This window comes from Ambystoma mexicanum, chromosome 2p, assembly GCF_040938575.1.
Source record: "Ambystoma mexicanum isolate Mex_15411 chromosome 2p, UKY_AmexF1_1, whole genome shotgun sequence".
NCBI lineage: Eukaryota > Metazoa > Chordata > Amphibia > Caudata > Ambystomatidae > Ambystoma > Ambystoma mexicanum.
The window spans coordinates 1,411,948,492-1,411,970,235 of record NC_090923.1 but is presented as its reverse complement, the minus strand read 5'-3'; the positions used below and the strand labels follow the sequence as shown (position 1 = coordinate 1,411,970,235).

Genomic DNA, 21,744 nt, shown 5'->3' with positions numbered 1-21,744 from the left:
ACATGCAGTCTATCCGGAGTCATGCAGTACCAGAATTACAAATAATGCGCTGTTGCGGCTAGATAATACCTCTCAAAATCTGGCATGACTAGACTGCCTTTTTCTAACTGAGCAGTGATAGTATCCCAACTAGCCCCAGCAGGTTTCCTGACCCAGCTAAAGTCCAACAGCATGCTTCTCAAGTGCGCAAAGTACTTGGATGTTGATACAAATGTACAGGAAATTGGGGAGAACGGTTGTATTAATCAAGGCTATCATTCCCAGGAGCAACAGCAGAAGGCATTGCCACCTTAATGCCTGTTGTTTCAGTCTCTAAGGCTTTCCCATAGCTTTCCCTATATAGTACATTGAAAGTGCTGGCCACCTCCATGCTCAAGAACCGTGTACTCGCCAGATGCCACTTTAAGCCCAGGCCATCATCGTATCTTTCAGTGCCTTTGGTTCAGGGAGAACGGATCGCTTTTTTGCTACGTTAGTACGGAGCTGGAGAACTGCCTGAGCTCATGGATGTGTGGCATGATTGGTGGCAGGTTGTGCCCCAGGCATCTTGACAAATAGCACCAGGTCGTCTGCATACATTGATATCAGGGCTTTTTGGATATGTAGTTGGATTCCCAGTGCGGGGCTTGGCACTACATTTTGCAGTCAGAGGCACTATCGCCAAGGCTAATTGCATCGGGAAAGGGGACACCACTGTTTAGTGCCTCTATGCAGTTCTATCGCAGGTGACAGCCTACCATTTATTTGTTACCTGGCGGTGGGATGTTTATATAGTAGCGCTGTAATCGAAAAAACACTTGGACCACCACCCCATTTTCCTTAGTACAGAGAATAGAAACGGCCATTCCAAAAAATCAAAAGTCTTTTTGGTGTCCAAATGGGCAGCCACTGCAGGCTGGTCAGGGTTCACAAGGTGCAGGATCCCGAAGAGACGACTCAGACCGAAGAAGGTGGATCGGCCCAGGATAAACCCTGATGGGTCTAGATTACCCCAGCTGTTTATCAGTGTCTCAATCCTGTTAGCCATTATTTTGGCCAATGATTTATTATCTGTGTTGATAAGCGATATCGACCGATGAGTGGAGCAGCTATCAGGCTGTTTCCCGAGCTTCAGCAGGAGAGTAATGATTGAGGCAATCGTTGTGTACAGGAGTGCTTTGCCTTCATAGCCTCCTGGAGGTGTGGTCCTAGGATTTCTTTGAAGGCTGTGTAGAACTCCAAGGGGAGCCCACCTGTGCCTGGTGACTTACCCCCAGGAAGGTTGCTGATGGCTTTGTGTGAGAGGCCCATCAATCCCTTCCCACGTCGCCCAGCCTGTGTACCCCTATGGAGTAGAGGTAGTGGCCCGTTTGTACATTGGTCATATCAGTAGTGGATGAGTAAAACTTTGTGTAGTACTTCACGAAATTCCCAATGATAGCTATTTGTCTTATGTATGTGGGGCTGTCTGTCTCAGTGATGGCCGTTATACTGGTATAATGTCTCTCCTGTCTGGCAAATTCTGCAAGGAACCTCCCGGATCTGTCGTCCTCCCTGTAGCATCTGGCATGATACTGCCGTCCCAGGAATGTAACTTCTTTATCAGCCGTCTCTCGAAAGAGCTGCTTCGCTTGTTGGAATTTAGCCAGGACCTCAGTGCTACCAGTAGCCCCTTAATCGCCTCCTCATGCTGATTCGGCTCCCTGCATATGGTTCTGAGCACACTTGCCTCAGACGTAACATTTAAGCAAGAGCTTAGTTATCTCGTCCTTCATCTCACTGGCAAAAGCTACATCAATCAGGGAGTCCGGCTTGAATTGCCATTGGTTGTATGGGGTGTGCTCTGTGGGTAAGCAGAACCTGACATGAACAACATGAACTGGTGATTGGTCATAGAGGGTCCACAGCAGGATGGAACAGCTCTCCACCCACGCCATGAGAACCTGAGAAACTAATAGTCGATGCCTGAGGAGGAAGAGTTGCGTACTGAGGAATAGAATGTAAACTCGTTCAATTGTGTGTGGAGTGTTCTCCATGCATCCGAGAACCCCTTTAGACTACAGTGAGAAACCTGAGGGTTTTCTCACTTCTACTCCCCAGGGATCCTCTGCACAGGTGGCCAGGGAAAGGCCTTCGTTTTAGGATCCTAACCCTAGGGCTGCACAAGCGAGGGAGGAACGATCCCCTGGGTGGAGGGTCCTCAGGAATTGGCAGTGGGGTACCCTCAGGTGACACGTGGTATTCACAATCCCCCGTCTAAGAAGAAACCCTTATCCGGGGGCCATTATGAGATATTGTCCCATTGGCCGAGAAGAGTATGAGATATCCTCAGTCCAAACATTTTAGGGAAAAGAGTAAAAAGGGTTAAAGATCGCTTGGTTGGAGGGTCTGTGAGGACTGGGAGACCTTTTGGAGAGATGTGGTATCCCCTTTTCCTATGACTGATCTACCCAACTCTTTCCCCCGTCCTTATGGAATATTTTGACTCCACTCCCCTGACTTCCTCATGTATGACTGTTTGAAGTACTGGGATGAAGAAGAGGCAACTAGGAGCAATGAGAACTAGGTGCTTTTACCACTCGGATACTGGGACGAGAAAGAGGCGTGCTGAGAGTAGTAGAGGTGTAACGTCCCCTTAATGATGGTCCGGCAGGTATAATTGAACAACAGCACATGCAGCCTGTTGTGGGGGCTGCAGGTGTATAAAAGGCACAATCTAGTTGCAGGAGGAGGCGGAGCAGGAGAGAATGAACCCAGAGAAGCCGTGGCATTGAGGGAGCAGCAGAGAGGCCAGAGAAAGCAGCAGGAAGCTGTGTGCATGCAGCACTTTAACGGTTCACGGCAGTACAGCCCGGGTGCTGGGGCTCCGAGGGACCGAGCGAACAATCGGAGGGGAGCCGTGCCTGGAGGCTGACCCTTTGCGTGGCGTTTGCAGTGCTCGTTCTTCTGGAATCCGACGGTGACCCAGGAGTACCTGAGAGACAGAAGTAGTCGTCCTGAAGCTGAGGACCAAAGGCTGAGAAGTCCACGCTACAGAAAACGCTGAAAGAAGCAACCAGTGAGTTTCTATGCAAAAGGAAACGCGGTGTGTGAGTGTTTTGAAGTTCTGCGGAAGGATTACTATGTATCGGTGGTTGCGGGCAGAAGTCACGTTGTCGAAGGTCTCTGAATGAAATTCTCATTAATCTTTGAACTAAAAAGTATTCTTTATCGTAGTGGCCGCGTGTAGGAGAGGCACTTCATCGAAAGTCTCTTGAGTGCTGTGTAAGTTACAAATGCAACTTTTACAAGCTTCTAACAAGGAAACTAAATGAATGTCACCGTATCTAACTGTAACAAAGGTCTTTGAGTGATGGACCCATTATAAAAGCACCATGCAGAGACTTATAACACCAAGATGAATTAAATGAAACCTTTGCAAATTACTAAGAACATCTCAGTGCCATTTCACAGTGAAACATAACACCAGTGCAAACTGAATGAAGATCCTTAACATCTATGAAATTCAGACATGGATGAATATTGTACCAAACTAATTTTTTTGTGAATGCAACTTCCAGGAGAACTTTATAAGCACATTTTCTATTTGTATTTACAAGTGAACTTTAAACAGAAGTTTAACAATTGCAAGATAATTTAATAAAAGTAAACCAATAATACTTTTGGCTCCTGAGTGAATGGAGCTTTGGTGATTAACTGTAATCAAATGTTTGAACTACAACTTTCTGCCAAATGATATTGTTATACCAAGACCAGCTACATCCAGAGGGCACAAGTGTGGCGCGGACCTTTAAGAAAGCTGGAAAATATCTCTATATAATGGAAGCAAATCTTGGGGGAGTGAACCCTGAGGTTTAATGTGCTTTTGTGGTTGGAACTGTGCTTTGTAACTTGGGAAGAGGACCCAGAGTAATGGTTAACTTTATATCTGAACTTAAGGCAATTCTGAGACATTTATTTGAACTGATTCATACTTTGGGAAGGGAGCTGAAGGAAAGCTGTGAGCAAGACAGAGCTCTGAACTTTGTGTTGTACACCGGTTTTCTTGGTTGCTGAGAGCCCTATACGTTGTATAGATTAGTTGTGAAGGCAAGTATAGGTTTTGGACACAGACAGATTGCTAAGTTGAACTTTTGGATTTTGACTTTCCTTTGTTTTGGTTTGGTAGAGAAATCCCACCATAGGGTAGGGCAAGATAGGCGTTTTTCGATCCTGACTTTTAAGTTAATAAACATGCATTGTTCATTCAGAATCTGTTTTCTGTCTTATTCCAAGATGCCTTCACACTACACAGCTGTATAGCTGCAGTAGTGGGTCCAGTGAGTTGGCCAGTGACCTTGGGGAGGCTGTTAAGTGTGTGGGTCCAGCACTATGCTCAGGTGGCTCCCCGCTCATATCATGGAATTTGCAAATCTCACCAATCTGCTGGATAGTCACTCATAGTATTCAGGGGAGCATACGAGTTAACCAGCGTGGGATTTCATCCTTCAATGGATCGTGCCGCTATCAGTGACCGGCCAGTGGGATCAGTGCAAGTATGGGCATGTCTAAAGTTAAGATAGGAGTGTATTCAAATTGCAGGCCGTCTGGCATGTGATGAGTAAGAGGAGAAATATCTACGGCAGCCCCATTGGTACAGAAATCCAGATTAATTCTCGGGGGTCTGATGGGATTCCTGCAAGAATACTACCTTCACTGCGTGCTGTGACCAGTACAGCCAGACTTTGCTGGCTTTGATTGGGTGATTTTAGGGCTCCAATATTCCATGTCAGGTAATGAATATTAATGTCATGCTGGTTTTGCATGGCTGAAGTCCTAAGAGTCCCCCATCATCTCCAGTGCCACATTTCCAGACCACCTCCCCCACAATAGCGCTACAGGAGGATTTTTCCAAGCTCCATTGCTCCATTATCCCCCTCCTCAAGTGTGTCCCGTAGTGCCAATGTACTCCAAAATATTCCAAACCGGTTTAACACAACCACCCCTCTTAACCACTCACACCCTCCGCGACAAATACAATGCACATCCAACCCTCAATTATTTCCTCAACAGGTGTGGTACACACATGAAGTCACTCTAGCCCACTATGAAGGATTGAGAAAGTTTTGCCATGAAAGATATATCACCCGTTTGCATTTGTTGACCAACCCTCACATTGTAAAGCCAGCTCTCACTGCACCCCAATTTCCATTTGATGCATAAAGCAAAGGGATCACATTGACCCGCAACTCCTGACAGTTCAGGTGTCTCTGCTAGGAGATACAGGCTGAAACATGTCGACCTAACTGGAAGCCTCTTCAGCAGCATCAAAGAATTGGACCTTTCCTTTGTAGATCACCCTCAGCCTTGCAGGTAACATCTTTGCGTACTTGACATTTTTTGCCCTTAGCATCATCTTAACGCCAGTGAAGGATTTCCTTGAGGCCTATACTGCTGAGGTGAAGTTCGGGAAGATATGCACAGTATCTCCTTTGTAGGATGGATTGCATTTTTCCCTGGCTAGTCTTCGAATCATGTCATGATAGCAGTAGTACAATATCCTAGCGATGATTGGGTGGGGCAGCTCGCCGGGGACAGGTCTGGTTGTCTTTTCTATTGTCTATTCTGTGTGCTCGGCCAACTAGGAACACTGCAGAGAATGCATCTGATCCAAACAACTCCTTTAGCAAGGATTCAATGAACTGCTCTCTGTGGTGAGGTAACACCAAGGATGCACGTTTTCTTCCTGTGAATTCTGCCCTCTATATCCTCATTCTTGGCTGCCACTGCTTTGTGTTTGTGCCTTGGTGAGATCTGCAGTTAGTGTGGATATAGCATTCTGCACCGTGGAGATTTTCTCTTCTGCTGTATCTAATCTATCACCATACTTATTAAAGCAGGATTTTAGGTTATCCACCTTACATGTCGGTGCATCAAGTTTGGCATCAACTGTCGGCTCAATAAACATCTCCGTTATCACAAGGTTACCTGCAGTGGGGTCACTGGCCATGACCCTGTTGATGATCTCCATCGGTTTTCTTTTTTGGGCAATTTAAAAAAAAATGATAGTTTGCCCGGATGCTTTTCCGCCTTCCCCATGGCAGTGGGAGGTCTTATGGATGTAGAAAATGGTGTGGCTGCTCTATCCCCTGGGGTTGGGTGGTGGGTCCGGCCTTCCCTAAAATTCCAAAAGGGGCCACCAAGCCCCCTTTGCTGCAACCCTCCCCCTTGAGCACTGGGGAGGTCCAGGAGGGCTGAGGCACCGGCACCAGCAGGAGAGCATCTGTCACTCCCGTCCGGATCAGGAGGATCTGCTCGCCACCCCAGGGCCACAAGCGTGTGCATGGGGGCCAGCTCCCCTCCACCTGGGAGGCCAGCAGCCCGCTCCAAGGCTCCTCCTAGTGCTTTAAGTGGGATTAGAAAATGAGGGGGATCCCGTTAGGGTGTGTGGCATAAGTACGGGTGTATGCCAAGGGGCTTCATGCTGACGGATTACTATTTACTCTGAAACAAAAGGAGAGCTGGGCAGTCCAGCCTTCCTCCTGTTTGCGTACATAGACATGACATCAGGCAACCCGCACTTCAGTTACACCTGTTGCCTGCTGGTGTCAGTACTGGGTTTAGAAAAAAGAAAAATCGATGCCTTTACTTTTTTTCTATTCCGAAGTGTTCAGGATTCTCATCAGGAGTTATTGGCTGATGGCAGAGCTCGCTAATGAGTAAGCAAAAGCCATTTTTGATATGGAGAATCTCAATGTGCTGCTGCTGGACGCTCCAAAGCACCTGGCTTCGGCATGGTTTCCCTTTTTATAGAGCGATGTCAATCTGAAATAACAGACCTCCATTTGCACTAACTTCACAGAATAATTCAATAGGCAGAAATTGAAATTAAAGGAGATATGTGGCATCCATGAGACCTTGGAGAAGCAGCAAAATGGCATAGATGCACAACAGTAATTATCGCTGATCATCACTGGTTGATGGTTATGATTGATTGCTAAGGGGAGGGAAAGTCTGGGAAGGGATGCATAAAGAGGTTTGGGAAATATGATGAGAATGAGACCTTATGTCAAAATAGTTTTTGCGGTTCTTATGTCGTTGAGCCCCAGGTTCTGCTCTGAAACCTATGGTGTATGCAGTGCTCCAGTTAAGATTATGAAGTGGGAGTATTTTACTCCCTATTTTATTTAAAGTTTAGAGTAGAAAAAGTCCAGTTCCCAATGGGAGTATTTTATAAGTGAGTAAAAATATTTCAACTGTAAAACAGAAAGGTTTTTGAACTAAATATCTATTTGCAACTAGTTATTCATGCATATTTAAAGTTACATTTGTACCTCTTCAGATCAGGCAGTAATAGTTTCTTCCTCTGGCATTATGCGTACTATTGGTCCAAACCTATCCATGGAGCCTTGTGTGGGTGAAAGCAGGGCACACGCTCCTCTGCTTCTGTTTGTCGTTGAGTTTTTATACATCTTATTTTTTATTTGTTGGGAGTATTTGCCTATTTTTACAGAGTAAAAGTGTACAATACACCCCGTATCTGTAGGGCTAGGTGTATGTGACAAGCTAATGTGGAATAATGTTTCATGAGATTTTCTTTTTGGCTTCAAATTGTGTTTAGTTTTGAATATCTTGTTTATGGTGATCTAAGCAATTTTTCAAAAAGTGTTTTGGCAAAAAAGGGTGTTTTTGGGGTAAAGGCACTTTATTTAAGTATTTATGAAACTGCAGCGTGCTCTGGGATGACATCACCACGTTGAAGCGCGCTGTAATTTTACAAAGTACGTCAATAATTCCCATCATATTATATCTAGTAAATACCTTTGCTGAAAAATGACTAAGTTATTGTTTACACAGTATATTAAACATAGCCAGAACACTTGCATCACCGTGATCAGAGAAGTTATCAAGGTGAATCCTTACATTTTGCGCAACTCCCCTCCCTCCCCCTGTTATGCCACTTACCATATGCATCTCCAGGGCACATAGCAGCTTCTCCATAGTCTCCCATGCTGGTACTCTGCCTCCTCACAAATAGGATCCCTTTGTCCTTCGGATTCAATAGTAACTTTGATTTTACCATTGAATTCTGTCTCAGAGGGTTTCTACATCTGTAGGAGGAAAAGACTACAGAACATAACGGAAGGTTCAACAGCCTTGTTGCTGGCACCTAAAAATGCTCTTCAATAATATTTTACAAAATTGAACTTTAAAGCCTGTGAAGGCTAAAATGATCTAATGAAAACACCCCAAATAACCTTTAGAAATAAACCTAAAGTGTAAAATATCAAATGCCAACATTCTTTATAAAGCACCCATTTCAAATATCCTTAAAATACCTTGGCTGGGGAACATGGAATTAGGCTTCCTAGTCCTGTGCAGCTTTCCGCTAATAACAAGTTGTTTTGTCTTCTTTGCATTCCCTTTTTGTTGGTTTGAAGCTTGGTGTTCTAGGCTTGTTTGTTGTCTTACATTAGTCTCCTTTCGTTTTTGTGCAGGTTCATAATGCCTCACTGCCTTGCTAATGACTGCAAAAACAACAGCGACGCAAACCCTTCCATCACCTTCTACCCATTCCCCAGTGATGTTGAGCGAGCAGAAGCATGGGCCCATCACTACGGTGTCAGCAATGTGAAGGACTGTGTCAAGGATGTGCTTTCCGATGCTGATCATCAGTATTACCTCTGTTCAGAACACTTTGAAGGAAGCACGTTAAAACTGAAACCTGAAATACGCTTTCCTCAGGACTGTAGGCTGCAGCAGGTGAACCATGAGTCTGTATCCTTGCCTATGGATGCGAGATCACAAACTGTGGACTGTGATGCACAACTCCTGCCTTTGGTCTCTAGATTGCAGCATGGGAATGATGGAAGTGAACCCTTGTTGACAAACTTTAGATTACAGCATGATTCACTAAATGTGCCTACAAACTCTACAGATGGTGAACTGCACCCAGTGAATCGAGTGTCACAATCGTTACCTATGGATTGTAGCTCTCAACACATGATGCATGATTCTCAGTCTTCATCTTCTTGGGACTCTCAAGCTCCATCTTTGAAATCTAACCTGAAGTCTGTCGATCATGATGCTCAATTTTCATCTGTGGAACATAAACCTAAATATGTGTCCCAAGATAATCCATCCCTAAATGTCCCATATAAATCACATCTTCTTGACCATGATTATCAAAGTCCATCGGTGGATTATGTGCTGCACCAAGTGCAGTGTGAATCTCCACCACAACACATACAACATGAATCTTCATATCTTAATATAAACCGTAGACCACAAACTATGCACCATGAGTCTCAAACTAAATCTATGGAATCTGGGCCACAAAGCATGAACCATGAATCTTTGCTTCTTCCCAAAGGTGATAAACCGCGACCCATGAACCATGATTCAAAATCTATTTTTTTGAATCCTGCACTACAGCCCGAAAACCAAGCCTCTCTGTGCCTATCTGTAGTGTGTGGACCCCAGAAGGGGAACAAAGTGTCTCAGTCTAAACCTATAGACTCTTGGCTGGAGCAGGTAAAACATGAATCTCTGTCCATGTCTAAAGACTCTAAGCTCCAACAAGCACACCATGACACTCCATCCATATTTACAGATTCTGAATCACACCAAGTGGCCTATGGACCTCAATTCCCATGTAGGGATCCTACACCACAGCAGGTGAACCATACATTTCTAGCTCTTTCTGTGGACTGTAGACCACAGCCAGAGATGAAACGTGCAACAGAATTCACATCTATAACCTGCAGGCCACTGCATACGAACCTCAAAAATCAATCCCCACTTATAGGCTCTGGACCACAGCAGGTGAACAGTGAATCCCAGTCCCTAACGATGGGCTCTAGACAAGAGCTGGTGGACCATGAAATGCAATCCCGGTCTACAGACTGTGGACCAAGCGACTTCAAACATGAATCTGGGTGTATTCCCATGGTTTCTACACAGCAGCAATTACACCCAGGATCACAAGCAATGTCTACAGTGTCCAAGACACAGCAGGTGGCCCATGGAGCTCAATTTTCATCGATGGGTATTGCACTGGGACCAGAGAATCCTAAAACTCAGTGCCTGCCTGTGGTCTGTAGATCACACGAGGAGACTTGTGACACTCAGGTTATGTCTATAGACTTTAGACCACAGCATGATCTGAAAACCGGGTCCTTGGACTCTAACTCACAGCACACGATTCAGAATCCAAGGCCCTTGGCAAGGGACCCCAAATGCCTATCTTTGGATAACAAATCACAATCTATTTGCACAAATCATAGCTCCCAAACCTTTTATGTGAACTATATGAAACCGGACTCCCCATCCTTTTCACCAGACTGTACACCACAATGTGTGACCCCCGATTCCCAATCCTGGTCTGTGACCTATAGGCCACAAGAGAGAAAGCACCATTCTGAATCGGCCCAAGAATCTTCTTCTGTAGATTGCACACATCAGGTGAAGAGCAATTCTCAATCTCTATCTGGAGACTGTAGACTGCTGCCTAGGGATCTTGGTTCTACATCTATGCCTGTTGTCTGTATATCAATGTCCATGACTCGTGCATCAGAGTTAGTGGAAACAGACTGCAGAACTCAGCCAGAATCTCAACCTGTTACTGCTGCCTATACACAAGAGCATGCATACTTCAAATCTGAGCCCTTTTCAGAAGCTGGCAGGCTAAAGTCTGTGAATCACCAGCCTCAGTCGCCATCTTTTGACTGTAAACTAAAGCCCATTATTCATGATTCCCCACCCCATTCTGCAGACTGTGTACCACAGGCCATGAAGAGGGGATCTCTGGCCCTTTCTGTAGTCCATAGCGAAAACTCTGAATCTCAACAGTTGTTGATGGACTGCACACCACTGCCTATTTATGATGGCACACACTCTCTGGCCACAGACCTTAACTCCCAAGTTATGAACCAAGAGTCACAATCCTTGTCTATGATTGACCACATGCATCCAGAGGGTAATGATTCTCAAGCTCCACATATGAGCGGCAAGTTCTGTCCTGTGAACCAGGTGGCCCAATTCATCCCTATTGAAAGTAGCTTGCTGCGGTTGGATCATGAATCACCAGCTTCACCTACTGAAAATATCCAGGTGCCCATGGGCAATGAACCCCTGTCCGTGACTGAAGAAAATGGGCAAAATCTTATTGAAACGCGGTTATTACCTATTAAGCGCAAACTGCAGCCAGTGAACTCTGAACCCCAATCTATACCGATTGAAAGTAAACTTAATTCTTTTGGCTCTGTACGTCAATCAATGCCTATCAAAAGCAGTCATCAGCCAACAGACCCTGAATCTGAATCTTTATCAGTTGAAAGTAATCAAGAGCCAAATGACCCTGAGCCTCAAGCTACTTTGAAGGGAATTTGCCAACAATTCATGGACCAGCAGCTTCGGCTTGGGTCTAATGGAAGCAAGCAAGAGCCTGTGGACTCTGAACCAGACTCCATATCTATAGAAAGGCAGCATTCTTTAGACCCTGAATCTCAGTCCATGCCCATGGGAAGTAGTCGGCAGTCCATAGACCATTACCCTGAATCCATATCCATTGAAAAAAGCAAGCAGTCCATAGATTTTGATCCTCACCCTATACTTCTGGAAAGTAGTCCTCAGTTAATGGATCAGCAGTCTCGACCGATGTCTATCGAAAGTAGACAACCACCGATGGAGCCTGAACCTCGATTTGTATCCATTGAAAGTAAGCAGCAATCTATGTACCTTGAACCTCAAACCATACTTTTGGAAAGTAGTCCACATCCTCAACTCATGTCTGTTGAAGGAAGTCAACAACCAATTGATCCCGAATTAGAATTCATATCCATAGAAAGTAGACTGCTTTCTATAGACCCTAAATCTCAGTTCATGCATATGGGACAAAGTCAGCAGTTTATTGACCAAAATACTCAACCTGTGTCTATTGAAAGTAGACAGCTGCCCATGGAGTCTGAGTCCACATCCCTTAAAAGTGGACCGCAGTTTAAAGACCATGTACCTCAACTCAAACTTGTGGAAAATAAACAGCCCATTGACCATGATCCTGACTCTGTATCAATTGAAAGAAGCGAGCAGTCCATAGACTTTGAATCTCACTCTATGCTGATCGAAAATGGTAATCGGTTAGTGGACAAACAGCCTCAACCCATGTCTATTAAAAACAGTCCCCAGCCAATTTACCCTGACACTGAATCCATTTCCATTGAAAGTAAGAAGCTCATCAAACCTGAACTGCAATCCATGCTGTTTGGAAGTAGCCACCAGTTCATGGACCAACAGCCTCAATCCAAACCTATCGAAAAGACACACCACCTGGTCGACCATGACTCTGAATCCATATCACTTGAAAGAAGCACACCGTCCATATACTTGGAACCTCACCCTGTATTTATGGAAAGTAGTCATCAGTTAATGGACCAACAGTGTCGACAAATGTATATTGAAGGTAGGCAACAGACCATGAACACTGATTCTAAATCTTTATTCACTGAAAATAGGCAGAAGTCTATAGACCCTGAACCTCAACCTATGCTTATGGAAAGTAGCCAAAAGTTCATGGACCAGCCACCCCAACCCACAACTATTGAAAGCAGAGCACTGGCTGTGCACCCTGCCACTGAACCCACATCAATTGAAAATGGGGAGCAGTCTATAGACCCTGAACCTCAACCCATGCTTATGGAAAGTAGTCAACAGTTCATGGACCAGCCACCCCAAACTGCAACTATTGAAAGCAGAGCACTGGCTGTGCACCCTGCCACTGAACCCACATCAATTGAAAATGGGGAGCAGTCTATAGACCCTGAACCTCTACCCATGCTTATGGAATGTAGCCAACAGTTCATGGACCAGCCACCCCAACCCACAACTATTGAAAGCAGAGCACTGGCTGTGCACCCTGCCACTGAACCCACATCAATTGAAAATGGGGAGCAGTCTATAGACCCTGAACCTCAACCTATGCTTATGGAATGTAGCCAACAGTTCATGGACCAGCCACCCCAACCCACAACGATTGAAAGCGGAGCACAGCCCATGAACCCTACCCCTGAATCCACATCAATTGATAATGGCCAGCAGTCTATAGACCCTGAACCTCAACCCATGCTTATGGAATGTAGCCAACAGTTCATGGACCAGCCACCCCAACCCACAACTATTGAAAGCGGAGCACAGCCTATTAACCCTACCCCTGAATCCACATCAATTGACAATGGCCAGCAGTCTATAGACCCTGAACCTCAACCCATGCTTATGGAATGTAGCCAACAGTTCATGGACCAGCCACCCCAACCCACAACTATTGAAAGCGGAGAACAGCCTATTAACCCTACCCCTGAATCCACATCAATTGACAATGGCCAGCAGTCTATAGACCCTGAACCTCAACCCATGCTTATGGAAAGTAGCCAACAGTTCATGGACCAGCCACCCCAACCCGCAACTATTGAAAGCAGAGCACAGAAGAACCCTGCCCTTGAATCCATATCAATTGAAAACAGGCAGCGGTCTATAGACCCTGAACCTAAAGCCATGCTTCCAGAAAATAGTCAGCTTTTGGACCAACCACCTCAAACCACATCTTTTGAAAGTAGACAAATGCACATGGCCCATGCCCCTGAGTCCATATCCATGGAAAGTAGGCAGCCCTCCATAGACTTTGATCCTAAATCAGTGCTTCTGGAAAGAAGTCCACAGCTCAAGGGGCAACAGCCCTTAATGGACAGTGAACCCCACCCAATGCTTGTCAAAAGCAAAGAGATTCACACAGACCAAAAACCTCAATCCGTGCCTTTAGAAAGAAGACTTCAATCCATAGACACTGAACCTCAGTTAATGCCTATTGAAAGCAGACTGAAACCCATGGATTTGTGTGATCAAACATGGCCTATGGAAATTGGGCAACTCCCTATTGACTCTGAACAACAATCAATCTCTGTTGAAAGTAGCGAGTCAGTGAATCCTAGATTTCACTCCATGCCTATCAAAAGCAGCCTTCATCCAATAACCCATGGACCTCAGCCCATGGCTAACGAAGTTACACCGCATTCTTTGCAGGGCGAGCATTCGTTCATGGTAGTCAGTAGAAGACTGACATTTAAAGACAGTAAACCTCAATCATCGCCAGTAGAAGGAAGACTGCAGCCCATGCACAATGACCCATCCATGCCCGATGAATGTGAACGACAGGATGAGGACTATGAAACTCTATCCATGCCTGTGGGAAGTAGTTCATGTCCCATTGACAAACAGCCTCGATCCATGGCTATCAAAAGTGAATCTCAATCTTTGTGTAAGGAAAGTAGACTGAAACCCGTGGACTCTGAACCTCTGAAACCACTGCCTGCACTGTTCACTGATGAAAGTAGATTGCAGGCTATGGACAGTGAACCTTGCTGCATCTCTGTCAACAGGAAACCACAGTCTGTGGCCCAAGATCCTCAATCTATAACTTCAGGTTGTGAACAACAATCCATGGACTTTGTGCTGCAATCCCCTCCAGTAGACTGCACAATAAGGTCTATGATCCATCACTCTCAAGCCATTTCCATTACAAGTAAGCAGCAGCACATTGATGAAGATCCTGAATTCATATTTAACACTAGGCAACAGACTATGGCTGATAAACCACAAGCCATGGAAGTAGAGGGCAGACGACAGACTATGGATGGTGAACTTCAAATGGTACTTGTTGAAAGTAAACCGCTGAATATAGATAATGGACCTGAATCCATGGCTATTGGAATTAGACCTATGCCTATGGATGATAAATTGCAAACCATATCAATGGAATGTAAAGGACAGACCATACATGACAAACCTCAAACCATGTATGTTGACGTTGCGCGGCAACCCCCAGATGGGGGACCCAATTCTATGCATATGGAATGTAAACAGCAACCCAGGGAGGGTGAACCTCAGTCCATGCTTATGGAAAGTAGTCTACAGACTGTGCATGGTAAACCTGAAGTTATGACTATGGGTCGCATACTGCAGAACAGCAAAAAACCCGAGATCCAGTCCATCCCTACTGACTGTAGGCAACAGCACGTTCTACAGAGTGCAAAGCTTGATGCTGAATCTTTGCAATTTGTGGATGGCTCCCTCCAATCTGATAAACTCAATCCAGTGAGTCTGAAAGAATATATCCATGACCAGGTAAGAACTACCCCTATGCCATTAGTATCTAGATTGCTGCTTGTTACGTTTATTTTTGTTCTTACAATATAATCACCTTAGCTGGGGTGCCCTCTTATGGATGACCAACAACTGTTTGTCACAGGTGGGAGTTGTTATTGCTGGTGATTTAGTGTGGACTGATAGCAAATTGATGCATGAATAATTATGACTTATGGGATGCTGAGAAACAATTCTGTGTCTTTGGTCAGACATGGATATGGTTGCTAGTTATATGTTGCTCTCCATACTCAAAAGCTTTTATTCTAATTAAGCACATTTTGTTTCTTCTATCTTGGAGATCATTTGCATGGTGCAGTATTCTGAGTGTTAATGTATTCCATATTAAAATCTGTGTCTAGCCTGTCCAGTTGTAATCCTGTCAATATATGGAGCCAGTTTCCTGACCCGGACCAGATTAAGGCCAAGGATATTGTGACTCAATAGAAGTTTATACTATAATGCACAAATTGAAAACAGAGATTTATGAGGTACATATCAGTCCACCAGCCTTGGCAGGTCCAGGGGAGCTGGGTGAAGAGGCAGAAGGTTGGCGTTCAGGCCAAGGGCTGTGTATCCATATTTGATTCAATGTATAAAATGGCATCTGGTGGAGACCTGGTTGGGGGGGGGGGCAAGGGGCGTAACAGCCATTATGTTGATTATGCAGCTTAGCTTGGAAAAGCGTGGCATAAGGCATTTGTCTCTCGTTAACTGTTTGGTGGCTAGAATGGACTTACAGGGAAGACCAGGGACCCTTCTTGACCAAGGGTAGGCGGTCTATCGGGGGAATTCACCAGAGCTATACCTGCCCCAGAGGTGGGGTGACTGAGTTGGGAGGGCCACAGTCCCTGCCCCTACTACAAGTGCCAGGTTTGTTGAAAATGGTACCACTGTGTATTGCTCAATGCCTTCCAAACCCTATTCTGGCTGTAATTCTCTGGGAGAGAGGTAGAGTGGGAGACGGGAGAGATGGAGTACAGTAAAACGGGAGAAGGGGAAGAGGTAAAGTAGAGTGGAGTAGATTGGGACAGAACAGGAGAAGGGAAGACAGTGGACATGAATGAGACGGGAGAAGCGGAGATGGGTAGAGTGGAGTAGAGGGACAGGAGGAGAAAAAGAGCTATTGTCCCACTGCACACTACCTCTCCTGTCCAATTGGGACAGGAGAGGTAGAGTGCAGTGTGACCATACTGGAGAAGGGGAGTGAGGTAAAGTGGATTAGAGTGGGACAGGATAAGGAGAGGTAAAAGGGAGTATAGTGTGACAGGTAAAGGGGAGAGCGGGAGAAGGGAATAGTGGGACAGGGGAGAGGTGGATTTGAGTGGTACATGATAGGAGAAGGGGAGAAAGTTAGAGTGGAGTATAGTGAGACGGGTAAATGGGAGACTGGAGACTATTTTTTTTTTAGTCGGCTACAAGTGGTTTACAACATAGAAAACCTCTAGCCCCAATATCCCAATAACATTTATTTTATGCACATTCAATTAATTGTCCGCCTGCTGAGCATTACTTTGTCTAGATTCCATTTACTCCTGTCATCAGAGCCAAATCACTTATCTATTTCTCTGAAAATAATCAAGCAGTAGTGATGTGAGTTTTATCACCTTCAACCAATACCCTCCACCAATCGTCCACCGACCTGGCAACATATTTCTTGGTCGCTTCTCCCAGTAAATTAACACTCTCATTTTCCAGAGCCGGGCAGAGGAGAACTAGATGTTTTAATGATTCCTTCACATCATTTGTGCGACAGTCTACAAGACCCGTCCATTCCGTTTCCTTTTCTCATTTTCAGTACTTCTCTAGTTGGAAATAAGTTCAAATGGAAGCGCATAAATTGTGCTATGAAAAACCAATTCGGGAATAGTTGCAAGTATCTTTCACAGTTTTCTTGATGATGATTCCCATATTGCTCATACACCTGTCTTTCATCTTGAGTCGTAATCCAATCTTTGATGTACAACTTCCTCTTAATACTACTTGAATCCCTCACCAAAGAGCAGTCCGATTCACCCAGGTCTTTGACAATTGCTTGGCATATGATGTGCCATTCTATTAAAGTTCTTTCACTATCACTTACCGATGCCTTATTCAATACAGAGAAACCTCCTCTTGGGTTTTCTTCAATGCATTTGCGGTAACATGACAAGGATTTCCAAATTGCTATCGTTTTCATGAATGTTAAACCCAGTTCCGTCCTAATTACCTGGATTGGTAAACTCTTTGGCAGCCGAAAAACCGTTTTCCAAAAGATTCCTTCCAAAATGGACCTGGTCTCTTCTGGAAATGAAAAAGATGTCTGTGCCATAAGTAAGAATAGGCACAACCTTCATCCGATAAAAGGTAAGTAAAGGAACCAGTGAAAAACCGCAGTATCTCTGGAGTAGTAAGCTCCCTTGGGCTGCCAGATTTTTAGCCTTTCGTCTCAAAACTTCTACTCTGGGTGCGTCGTATCTGCTGGTATTCAAACAAACTCACAAATAAGTCGACCTTCAAAATGTTTTCTCCTTTTAGATGCCAAGCATTTGTTTTCTTGTTATGACCTCCTTTTGCCACTCCAAATATCATAATCTGTGATTTCCTCTGATTTATTTTGAGGTTATTTGCCTCTACATGAAGTTGGGGTGCGTCTAGTTGCCGTTGTAAACCTATTGGGGTTTGATCCACCAACACAATGTCATCTGCATATAGCAATCTGCCAATCGAAACTCCTACAATATTCAGCGGGAAGCATCTAATCGCAAAAAAGGCATTTTCAAGATCGGAGATAGAGGTTGAAAATTTCCGAGCTAATGGGCACCCTTGTTTTAAGCCTATATTAGTTGATATTGGGCTTGTAAGTAGGCCTGATTTATCTAGCCTTACCTTTATGGATGTTTCTGAATCGAAGTCCTTGCTGGTTTCCAAGATTGCATTTGGACATTTCCAATCTGCCAATTTTCCCCATAATTTAGGTCTTTGATGGTGTTAAAGGCTTGTGATCAGTCTCGAAACGCCATAAAAATCTTCTGCTCTGTCCTTGCCTTTAAGATGTTAATTATAAAGATGTTTTGGGGGGGTCCCAATCCCCTCAATGAACCCCGTCTCTGATATGTATCTATGACCAGTTGACACTCCACTTTCACAGAGCTTTTAAAGTTATTGAAGCAAACACTTTGCCGGCTACATCTAACAAGGCTATTGGATGAAGTTTTCCTGATCCGTCATTCACCCTTTTTAAAGATTGGGATGATTTACTGCTCATTTCCAAGACATTGGAATCCTTTGTGAATTTATGATCTATTGAAAAAGATAATGGAGGAACATGGCCACCTGCTTCGGATCTTGCTTCATCATCTTGTTGGTCATCCCGTCGGGACCGGGGGCCCTTGAGTTACTAGATTTGGTGATAACTTTCTCAATAGATGATGGATCGATATCCAAGTATTTCCCTGCTGTTATCATGCCCATCTGCCTTGGAAATGCCACCCCCTCTTTATCTAGGAATTTGGCATAATAATTAGACCAGGCCATAGCTGGTATTGGGTTTATAATAAGGGCATCTTGTGGGGAGCCCATCTCGTTTATAGTGGGACATATTTCTGCCGTGTTACTAGTCCTGATACTACGCAGCATTTCTTCAGCGTCCCGATGTAGCATACTCTTTTTTTTTTTTTTTTTATGAAGTCGGGACCAATTTTGATATTGCTGTTTTAATTTATGAATTAGTATGCCTGCTTGCCTGGTAGGAAATCGTTTTAGCAGGCAAATGTGGCTTTAGAGGATTTTCTTTTTTTTGACAATTTCTTTGTCGTAAACATGACGATAGGACATAGTTGTTTTTGTGCTTCCTCTGGTATTTTTGATATCGTACTCGAAAACAAGGGGACATAGTCAATAACCTGGATACCATTTTGGTCTTTCAGCTCTGCTATTAGCTTTTTCAGTTTCTCATTAAGGCTGTAGATTTTGTCAGATCGAATCCGCAGTCTTTCTACCTGGGATTAAATCGACTCTTGTCCCGTATCTCTCCCCATTCTTCTTGTTTAAGGGAGCACAGGTGAGTTTTAACAAGTTATGGTCACTTGTTACCACTTGTTCCACTTCCATAGATTGCACATCCATAGTCATGTTACAAAACACACATATATAGTCCAACCTTTGACCACTTTTGGCCCCCTTGCACGTGATGTTTCCAGGATTATCACCCTGGATATTACCATTCAAGATGATTATATTTCTAGAAAGCATACTGTTTCTCCAATATAAACCTCTTCTCTCCGCTTTGGACAATGCTGACAAATCATCCTCAATCCCTTGACTAGTTTTGTCTAGGCAGATGCAATTCAAATCACCCAGTATAATAAACCAGGGATCTTTCCATTTGATCCTTTGTTCGTCAACCAGTTCTAGAATCTGATCCGGCAGATCCTCATTGACCTGAATTACAGAATTCCAGTATACATTGATAACTAACACCCCGTTGATTGTTTCTCCCTTCTTTAGGTATTTCTAAAGACCCCATCTGTATATACGGGGTTGGATCGTAGGTTTGTAAAAGTGTCAAGTGAAGATCATTTTTAATAGCTACCAGGAGGCCCGACATTGGTCTTCCTTTTATACCCTCGATTGCCAGGTTTAGGAAAACAGTGTAACTGTCTAAGGATAGATTCTCTCTTAACTATGTTTCCTGCAGACATAGCACATCAAATGCATCAGTCTGTAGTTCATAGGGGTAAGCTGCTAGAGCCACATTCCACCACAATACAATCAGTGTTATTGGAGCTGCACCAGTTATCGATCTGAATTCTGTGGAGAACCCTCAGATCCTGAGTTCTGACGCAGCTGGGCCCCACTTTTGAGTGGAGCCAAGCTAGGATTTTATTCCTGAGAGCTCCCAGGGATTCAAACTGTCTCGCTTTCTCCACGTTTGTGATGATAAAGTTTCTAGATTCCAGGACAAAGCTCCTTAGGTCATAGTCCATGATTTTTGCCATTGTTGATTTTTTTTTTTTTTTCTGTCGTGGTTATGTTGTGTGGGGACCAATAAGGAGGCGGGCTTAGTGGGAGGTAAAGTAACCTCCACTAGGACTAAAATCTCAGGACAAGTGGCAGGGGCAGTTATTTTCACCTGTGAAGTTATACCCTGATGAGGAGGCTCAAAGGGGTTAGTTTGACATCCCTGGTGAGACCCAAGCTGGGCAGTGGGAGTTTGGGAAGAATTTTCCATTCCTGTAGCTGCTGAAAGTATGAGCTTCTGTGATCTTCGCTGAGATGACAAGTGGGATTTCAGTAAACAGACACCACACATGACAGGAAGTCCTCAAAATGTAAACATGCCGCAAGGTCCCGCAGTAGCTGATCCTTATGAGACGGCCAGTTATCGGGTGCCTCAAGGATGCTCTGCCCTCTATTAGAGCATTCTAGAGTCTTGTCTCCCAACTTCTTCCCCTTTAATGTCTGCTTGATTGCCATGCAGTCGGGGGAAGTCTATGATTTGTTGGTCGATGCCTTTCTTGGATATCCTCCTCCAGGGATCTGCATGATTTTTCCGTCACGGAAAAGTCAGTGACGGAAAGGTTTGCATGGGAAATGTACTGTTAGAAAAGATTTCATAATGGTATGTAATTTTCCCTCCATGTGTCAACCCCCAAACTTTTTGCTGCTGTTCAGACACCATTGACTGACTTTGCCAGAGAAGCACACCCTTCATCTGCACTCCTCTGGGCTTTCGCTTGCTTTTTATGGGGAAACTGACATGCCTTTAAGACTGGGAGACTTCGTTTCCCTTAGTCCTTTCCTCATGTTGCAGCTTTTGTGCAACATGTAACAAGTGTGCAATGTACCTTACCACTTGGGTCTCTAGTAATTTCCAAAGGCCCTAGAAACTCTCGCTGGACTTTTTATGAACTGTGCAGATGTGTCATGGACAGGACTGGTGGCAGCTATCGTTTCACATTATTTTTAACCCTTTCCTGCCATGTTAACCGCATTAACCGTGTTTGGCACGAATAGGTGGCCTGGCTCCAAAATGGCCATGCCACAAGGTTCTTTGTCCTGTCCTTTGGCCATTTTGCCCCTTCAGCTTCCCCAGGTCGAGTCGACCCGGGTCAGTCCTTATTTGGTCATGCACTTTCCCATGAATCCCAATGCTTTTGCGGGCTTCTGCATGCCTTGTGTGTGTGCGCCTCAAGGATGTGGGCTGGGATATCTGGTCCCAATACACATCCTGAGTGCCAGAGAGTCTGGAATGCCCTGAATGCCTGGGACCACTGTGGTCCGTGATTCGTCCACATATGGAGTGTGTGCGTTTGTGAGCAGATCTCCCATTGGGTCCTCTCTGTTTTTGCGCGAAGGGAACTTTGGATAAGAGGAGGCTGAAAACACCACTACCATGTCGATCTCCTGAGTTCATACCGAACAAAGGATAGGAGCCAAGTATCCTGCAATACGAAGCAGAGTCGAGGAACCTCTGGTGACCCGCTGGAAGGTTTGGCACCCTGAGCCCGCTGTCGTCCCTTGGGGCCCCTCTGCATCTAGTCGTCCTAGGTCTGCAAAGACGCTTCAACCCATTGGAATAGTGGGAGCAACTATTCTCGGCAACTTCATCAA

At 44.7% G+C, this 21,744-nt stretch overlaps 1 protein-coding gene across 8 annotated transcripts in view; it reads left to right on the top strand.

The window, feature by feature from the left end:
* The window catches only part of LOC138567561 (uncharacterized), a 2,466,350-nt gene that overhangs the window by 181,042 nt on the left and 2,263,564 nt on the right, over positions 1–21,744 (top strand). For all 8 annotated transcript variants that reach the window (XM_069645900.1, XM_069645903.1, XM_069645902.1 and 5 more), the window contains exon 2: positions 8,457–15,132. In XM_069645900.1, the coding sequence (XP_069502001.1) occupies positions 8,464–15,132 (6,669 nt within the window). In that variant the 5' untranslated portion in view covers positions 8,457–8,463. The remainder of the gene's footprint in view (positions 1–8,456; positions 15,133–21,744) is intronic.